This window comes from Gadus macrocephalus, chromosome 1, assembly GCF_031168955.1.
Source record: "Gadus macrocephalus chromosome 1, ASM3116895v1".
Classification (NCBI taxonomy): domain Eukaryota; kingdom Metazoa; phylum Chordata; class Actinopteri; order Gadiformes; family Gadidae; genus Gadus; species Gadus macrocephalus.
In genome coordinates, this window is record NC_082382.1 from 9,606,946 (window position 1) to 9,614,973 (window position 8,028).

The 8,028-nt window shown below is 45.9% G+C and overlaps 2 protein-coding genes across 2 annotated transcripts; both read right to left on the reverse strand.

The window, feature by feature from the left end:
- Window positions 1-1,207: 1,207 nt before the first annotated feature.
- On the reverse strand, window positions 1,208-4,524 carry LOC132455851 (thyrotropin-releasing hormone receptor-like). Its single transcript, XM_060049926.1, has 3 exons — window positions 3,975-4,524; window positions 2,946-3,792; window positions 1,208-2,536 (listed from the first exon to the last, which is right to left on the reverse strand). Exons 2-3 carry the CDS (start codon window positions 3,735-3,737, stop codon window positions 2,144-2,146), a joined length of 1,185 nt encoding a protein of 394 aa, XP_059905909.1. The 5' UTR covers window positions 3,738-3,792; window positions 3,975-4,524; the 3' UTR covers window positions 1,208-2,143.
- A 943-nt stretch (window positions 4,525-5,467) lies between these two features.
- On the reverse strand, window positions 5,468-7,781 carry ocstamp (osteoclast stimulatory transmembrane protein). The gene is made up of 3 exons (XM_060049791.1): window positions 7,621-7,781; window positions 6,326-7,304; window positions 5,468-6,117 (listed from the first exon to the last, which is right to left on the reverse strand). Exons 1-3 carry the CDS (start codon window positions 7,662-7,664, stop codon window positions 5,764-5,766), a joined length of 1,377 nt encoding a protein of 458 aa, XP_059905774.1. The 5' UTR covers window positions 7,665-7,781; the 3' UTR covers window positions 5,468-5,763.
- Window positions 7,782-8,028: the final 247 nt, after the last annotated feature.

Sequence of the window (8,028 nt, forward strand, 5' to 3'; positions counted from 1 at the left end):
TAAAGTGACCAATACCACGACGATTTATGATCAGTTTCTTCCAAACCAGGATATTTAACAAGGTTTACCATCTCTACCCTGAAACAGTGTGCATCGCGTGTTGTTGTGAATGATATTTAACAATGCGTGTGCCGACTGTTGAAGAGCATTCAACACTATGCATAATTCATCAGTCTATGGGCGATGAGGAAGAATAACCAGGTTGTTCAACACGGATCATGTGCTCTCATCACAGAGCAGAAGCAGCTCTCGACGCATAATGACTATCATCCAGAAACAGTCGCCCTGCACTGTTTAATATCTGATGCTTCAATTAGCTTCTTTCCCACAAGGAGAAGCACTATAATAAGACTCACAAACAAGGTTTCTTTCCATCCAGGAAACCTTCCATACGCTGGCATATGCTGTGAGACTTGGTTTGACGTGTGTACATCCCTTGTGGGGACTTCACACATCAATAGGCTTCCTTCTTGTTGTACATTGCTGTATTCTTATACTTATGCTGTATTTATGAAGCCAGTTTGTCTCGGTGACAGACGAGTCAGTCCTTGCGTTACTGTCTTTCCTCCGCGGCAGACGGTTCAGATCTGGGATCGCTGTCTGTGACATATAGCCCTTTAGAGACACCACTCACTCTGCACAGAATCACAGCCAGCCAGGATGACTCAGGGCTGAGGAGGGTGGGGGAATATTTTGAGTATATGAAGGCTAACAATTGTCGCTTTTTTTTATTGGTCATTTTCAGTCAAACCCTGGGAAAGTGTTCTATTGTGATTTTGTGTCGGGTGATTATTATTTTTCCACCAATCTTTCATAAATAAGTTACAAATTAATGTTTGCATTATTAACATCTCCCACTATTTTTTAGATTTGCTAAATATTAGTGTTGCCTGACATTTCTGTCCCTAATATTGGCTACTTTTTCTAGGCTAACATGTCATGTTGAACTTGATTTGTGATGAATCTCTTTCCACTAGATTGCCTCGCAACAATAACACCAAATTTGCTCCTTTCTCATGAAATTTAAATCTTCATTCCACTAAGTCTAGCTAGTTCAGGCAAACCCACGTTCATCAACTATCCCAGTGGCCACAGATAAAATGGTGTCATTTTGTTCTTCTTCTTCAGAACGGGATTGCCTTGTCTGGGATATTTTTGTAAAACAGAACAAAACTAAACTACAGAAAGGTGTGCTGTATATATCTCTTTAAATTAAAAATCACCATTCACAAAAGTTGAATAAACAGTTACAATAATCAAACAGATTTACCATTTCAGCATTGAAAAAACGAGTAGTAACAAAATACAGTTTTCAATAGTTGAATAAATAACGACACATTTTTCAAAGTGAACACAAAAAATCGTTGCAACAGGAAACACAACACAAGCATTGGGCTGGAACATAAGCATTGCCACAAATACTAACATACTAATGGAAATACCTAAGATGCATCTGGCTACATTAATAATGACTTAAAAATGCTAACATGGGGAATGTAAGTCTGTCCACATTGAATTGTTCAGAGGGCTGAATCAGGTCAGTTGTGTAAGCGTGGTGTTTCATTCAAACCAAGCTGCACTGGAAAACATATTATCATGTTATATCAAATAAAATATATCTATATTATAATGAAAGGTTTTTTCAGCATAAATGTTCAACTTACAATCGAAAACATCATGATCTGCAAGGAAATATATGTGCCATATGATATAAGAACCACTTCAGAACATAATTTGCTGCATTAATGTCTGACACAATGTCTAACCAGCGTTCATGACAGCATTAATTTCGTAGGCTACTTTATTGTTTTTCTGCTATGGGAAGATACGGTAAGTAAAGTAATGATCACTATTGGTTCAAATCGTTTTTAAGCATCTGTATTAATGTGTATAGTTTATATTACATGTGAAGTAAAGACATGTCGTATAAATGTGAATATAACAAGATAGAAAGTTTATTTGGCAGTTAGCATATTACCAAATAAACTGTTAGCAGAAAAAATAACAACAAATCAAACAAATATCTACAGTAAATACCAATTTTCAACAAAGAAGGACTGTACCAAATTCTAACCCCTTTGCTAATTCAGTTTTGATTCTAACAGTCAACAAAATCAACAACACCGCACCTCCCCCCAGCCCCCTAATGCCGTATTCGTTGGCTCCCACGGGCAGCCGCGCCTCCCGGCCCTGCCCCTCCCCGCACATCCTCCTGCATCGTGATCGGCTCGCCGCTATCGGGTAGCGAGTCCTTGATGGCGCTGTAGTACACGGGCACCTGGCTGGCCGCCTTGCCCTCGCCGCCGCCGGCCTCGCAGGCGCAGAGCCTCCGAAAGGCCAGGCGGAACTTCTGGGACATGAGGTTGTAGATGACGGGGTTGATGGCGCTGTTGCAGTAGACGCACACGCGGCAGAAGAGCAGCACCCAGGCGTCGGTGCAGGGGCGGTCGGTCACCGAGTTGACCACCACCAGGGTGCGGTAGGGCATCCAGAGCAGGGCGAACAACACCACCACCACCGCCAGCATCTTGGTCACCTGGAGACACGCCAAGACGCAGAGGGCCGGGTGGGATACGCTGTCCAACTACTTACAATAACTGGGAAAGGTTTATGGTAACCTTTCGTCTAGAGGGAACCGTAACTCAAGCCATAACCATAACCTAGCAAGTTATCGACGCACGTCTTTTAGAACGTGAATATGTTTGGTGCGGCACTATATTTCCTCGACTGGGGATCAACACAATCAAGTCTCAACCGCAGAAAATGATGGGAGATAGATAAATCATTCACAAATAACTCTAAAGATTAAACAAAGAAAAACGTTTGAAAGCAGGAGCATGCAAAGTGTCCTCCCTCAGGCCACCCAACCCTGTCACATCAGAGCAATAGCGACTCGAGGTCCGGGGTGTGAACTTTACTCACGGGCGCTGTGCCCTCCTCCCTACCTGCTTCCTCCCGGACGCCGTGCTCCTCCTGGGCTTGAGCGCGGTGCTGCGGGCCTGGCCCTGGTGCACCGAGCCGCCTCCGCCGCGGTCCCGCAGGTCGGAGGGCAGCGGGCTCACGAACAGGATCCTGGCGATGAGGCCGTACAGCACGGTGGCCACGGCCAGCGGCAGCACGTAGAACAGCGCGAAGTCCAGGAAGTAGACGGGCATGTAGAGCCTCCGGGACACGCGGTAGCCGCAGGTCACCACCACGCCGTTGGCGTACACCGCCTCGTCCGTGTCCACCAGGAAGAGCCACATGACGCAGTACAGCGCGGTGGAGAGCCAGACGCCGGCGATGATCCTCTTGGCGCGCGACACGGTGCAGATGAACTGGGCCCTGATGGAGTGGCAGATGGCGATGTAGCGCTCGACGGTGAAGGCGGTGATGGAGCAGGAGGACACGTTGATGCCCAGGTACTGCAGGTAGGTGATGCACAGGCAGCCGCTGTGGCCGTAGACCCAGGACGCCGCCGCCGCGTCGGAGATGTTGGGCAGGCCGGCGGCCAGCAGCACGATGAGGTCGGCCACGGCCAGGCTGACCAGGTAGCAGTTGGTGGGGGTGACCATGTGCTTGGTGCCCAGGACCACCAGGACCACCATGATGTTGCCGGCGATGCCCATGCAGCAGATGACCGCGGTGAGGAGGACGGTGATGACCTGCTCCTCCACGGGCTTCAGTGGCATGTCTCTCAGCCCGTCCAGAGGAGAGGAGCTGTGGTTGGAGAGGACGGACGACGTGCTGTTCTCCATGGTGGGCTCACTGCACGCTATTCACTTAGGAGCTCTGGAGCATGGAACAAAAGTCCTTCACAATTGGACAGAAATAGTAATCAATAGAAAGGGTTTTAGTGATTTTATAAGGCATCTTTAATAGTTAAAATAATTTCCAATTCCAGTGGATTTGGGCCACATTTTAACACCATCAATATGCTATGGTTATTATTTGATTTACTTTGATTTACTCTTGTAGAATAAAAGATCTCTTACCATGTTTTAGCTGAAGCCGGAGAGAACGGTTGATACCCAGGTGGCATCAATGGAGAATGGAAATGACTCCCGCCTAGTCCTTCAGCCCTGAACTAGTTATCCATAACATTTCTCTCTGTCTCTCTCTCTCTCTCCCTCTCTCTCTCTCTCTCTCTCTCTCTCTCTCTCTCTCTCTCTCTCTCTCTCTCTCTCTCTCTCTTCCCCCCCCCCCACTCTCTCTCCGTCTCTCTCTCCCTCTCTCTGTCTCTCTCTCCCTCTCTCTCTCTCTCTCTCTCTCTCTCTCTCTCTCTCTCAGTGACTCTGCTCTCATGTACTTTCTCAGTCTCTCCTCTCTCGTCCCATCACTTGTCTCCCCTACTGCCCACCCTCTCTACCCGAGGACTCTACTCCCCACTGCTTAGCCTGAGAGAACCACCTACTTCAAAATCGATCCCACCTCCCCGGCCAACTGTAGCGTGATATGTCGTGTGAGACCAGGGCCACAGCTGGGATGTGCTGTAAACCCTGCATTAAACCAGGGTGGGTGAAGCCCATAAATCAGCACATTATCTATATCGCAGTCCCAAGCCCCAGTGACACTAATTATACTGTGGACTCCCATGTTATCCTTACCAACGGATATTTTTAGGGCAGGCTTTCTTCTTTTTTTTTTTCTTACAATTGAGATAACCGCTTTGAAAGTTTTAGACTTGACAATTCTATAAATATCATATCTCCTGGCTATTTATATGGTTCTTAGACAGTATTTGAATTTCAATGATAAGACGTTATTGTTTTGTGTGGCAGAGATAATGTATTTTTATTATTTTTCTCTCAGCTCATGTTTGCGTCTCTATATATTGACACACACCACACTGGTGGTGGTGGTTAGTGAGGTTTCCCCTTTCCTGTAAAAGCGTCTTTTAGTGTCTAGAAAAGCGCTATATAAATTCAATTCATTATATAAAAGAAGAACAACGCTAAACACGTGTCTAAGCCAACCGTGTCCACTCATACCCTGTCCCCCACTTACAGAGACTCATAACCTATCACACTGATTTTATCTGTCTCAGTGTATCTCAACACCTGGACTACATTATAATGTGCCACTCATAGCCCACTGAAGAGGTAGTTAACCTTCTAATAATGGACAGAACTATCAGTGCAAACAGTGATGACAGATTCGTAGGCTCAATCAAAAAGGGTCCAGCATCTGTCCAGCTAGTTGATTATTTTATATATTGAGAATACGTGACGTGTTTTAAATTGATGTAACCATATTATCACGTTTCTGATGTTCAGATGACTTTCTTGGAAGGAGAAAATGATACAGTGAATGGACTATCTATGCTGCAACAATAATATAGGACTACATAAAAATTCTAACAAGTTATTGGGATACATTTTCCATTCACAAAACAATATTCTGTGGGTAAGCGATTAGGGTTCAAACTAATTAATGATTACAATTATTATTGAAATGTTTTTTTATTCCATTCAACGACAAAATCAAAGAGTTTTTGTTCAATTCGATCTATTAGCCTAATATACAAGACTTCACAAGACTTCACACTCTTATAAGCTTTCCAACCTGAATAAGTGCATTTTTTCTTTAGCCCACTTTTCAGCAGTGGGGTAATGGAAGCCCGCGGGGGCCATCTAGTGACAGTATTGGGAACAAGCATGATACAGCTTCCCCCTCAACAAATAAAAGAAGAACACTTATAACTTTCAATATCTTATGCTGACTAATACCAAAAATCGAAAATGACCCTATTATACTATAAATCGTGTAAACAGTTACCAGAAATCACACACATGATGCAGCACTGACAGAAAAAATCTCCTGTGTTTTTTTCTTGCGCATTTCTCGCACTTTCTCCAGCAGGAAGGCTGCTCTCCTCTCCTCCTGCTTCTGGAAGAACGACGCCGCAACTCTCCTGCGCATGCGTCTGGCCAGGACCTCCAGCAGCACGAAGAAGTAGCTGAGCAGCCAGAGTGACGCCAGCAGGACCCTAACGCCCACGTCGGGGGCCGAGGGCCTCACGTGGCAGAGGGACGGGTTGATGGTGAACGCCCAGCTGTAGTTGCGCTGGAAATGCGTTAACATATTTTTCTTACACCACGAGTGCCAAAGGCACTGTGCAGGGACGAACGACCAGGTCTATGGGGAGACAATGCAGCCATTAATAGTTGCACAGATGCACATGCACGTGCACACACACGCGTGCACGCGCACACACACACACACACACACACACACACACACACACACACACACACACACACACACACACACACACACACACACACACACACACACACACACACACACACACACACACAAACAAACGGTGTCATGGTATCCGTACCGTAAAATTGACCTGTATACTGGCAGGAGTGCTCGGGAGGTCGAGGATCCAGGGCACACTCAGGTCCACGATATGAAACACCACGTGATCCAGAACCACGACGAAGGTCATCGCAGTGAAGTATAAAGTCACCACGGCCATCGACATGAGGCCGTGGTGCCATTCTCCACTTCTTCTTTTCTTTTTGCTTGTACATTTTTCCCCAACGGATGATTCAGGAGAATGTTGGATGGTCTGTTTTTCCAGATATTCATTTTCAAAGTGGAGCGATGTCAGGTATAATTTTAAATAGCGTGCTGATTGTAAAATGAATAAAAATATGAACAAGGCAGCCAGCGCTCGGTTAAACAACAGCTTATAGTCTTTAACCAAGTACCTTGCGTGTAAAAAATCACTCTCTATCTGCACACTCGTATTAGTAAATCTGCTTTTGACTTCGGACATATCAATCTGCATAAAATTATCTAATTTGAAAAACGTATCCTTCAATTTTACGTTGTTTTTTATGGCTTTAAAGGTTTCCTTGACCAGGTCATGCTTTGTGCTGTTTAGAATCCCAGAGGAGTTGAGCAGGCTCTGAGCGAAGCCCTCAGAGGTGCACTTGAGGATGTGCACCGCCGCTCCGATGTTGATGGTGATGTTGGGGACCACGTTGAAGATCAGGATCACAAAAGAGGTGGAGATGACCAGCTTGCGGCCCTGTTTGGTGAAGAGCGACAGCATGGCCATGGTGGCAACGCAGCGCAGAGGGTGGCAGAGGACCAGCAGCAGGAAGATGACCGCGCTGTACGTGCAGGCGATCGGTACGGACGCCTGGGGGTCATATCTTAAACTCACTGACAGCCAATAGTAAAGCAGGCCGGCGGTTGCTATGGCGATCCCGGAGCACAACGAGACCAGAGTCAGGACGTCCTGTCCGACCACCGAGGGTGCGGAGTAGACCCTCCACAGATGGGACAGGACAGATTTCAGCTTCTCACTGCCAAGGATAAGTATACGGAATTAGAGTTAAAAAGGTTTCACCAACTAGGATAAAGGCTAACAACGAGGCAAAAAATCTGAAGTCATAAGCCAAATCATATCAGCAATTCTTCTACAAGTGAAAGAAGCAAATAATGGATATGGATAACAGTAATTCCTTAGTACATTGCTTTGCGTCAGGACAACTATCTGCGATGATCCTTAAAACCTCAGTGAGGCCTACTGGAAAAACCAACAAACAAACAACAAAGTAACAAACATGAACAAAGCAACAAACCAGCTCAAACACACCAGCAAACATGAACAAAGCTCACCTGAACAGGAGGGCAAACCTGAAGGACTCGCTGAAGCTCGTCATGCTGCCTGCTGCAGTCTGCTGCGTCAGAAGGTGCGAATGCTCTGAGATATCTTAAGCGTTCCTCTGCTGCAAAAGGGGGAACTTGGTGACCGCTGCTGTTGATATTTACAGGCTTGCCTCTGGGCTCCCACGTGGAAAGAGCAATGGAGGCCATCATGTGTGACACCTGACGCATAACCTGATGACTCAGATTCAGGACATGCTGAAACAGCTTCCCAAACAAACAGGAACTGCTCTTTAACTATTGGCTCATCATTAAGCATTTGCACCCTATCCAAAGCAAGATCTATAGATAAGTGTAATTGCTGAGGAAGTCACGTATAGGCCTCTTGCTCATTGATGAGTAGAGGTCGATTAAAACACC

Bases quoted from the DNA above. Each gene is read 5' to 3' on its own strand.
- ocstamp (XM_060049791.1), bottom strand. From the start codon at position 7,664: ATGACGAGCTTCAGCGAGTCCTTCAGGTTTGCCCTCCTGTTCAG. The intron at 7,305-7,620 runs GTGAGCTTTGTT...TATCCTTGGCAG, and splicing joins AGGTTTGCCCTCCTGTTCAG to TGAGAAGCTGAAATCTGTCC. The intron at 6,118-6,325 runs GTACGGATACCA...GTCTCCCCATAG, and splicing joins GTATACAGGTCAATTTTACG to ACCTGGTCGTTCGTCCCTGC.
- LOC132455851 (XM_060049926.1), bottom strand. From the start codon at position 3,737: ATGGAGAACAGCACGTCGTCCGTCCTCTCCAACCACAGCTCCTCTCCT. The intron at 2,537-2,945 runs GTAGGGAGGAGG...GCGTGTCTCCAG, and splicing joins CGGCGTCCGGGAGGAAGCAG to GTGACCAAGATGCTGGCGGT.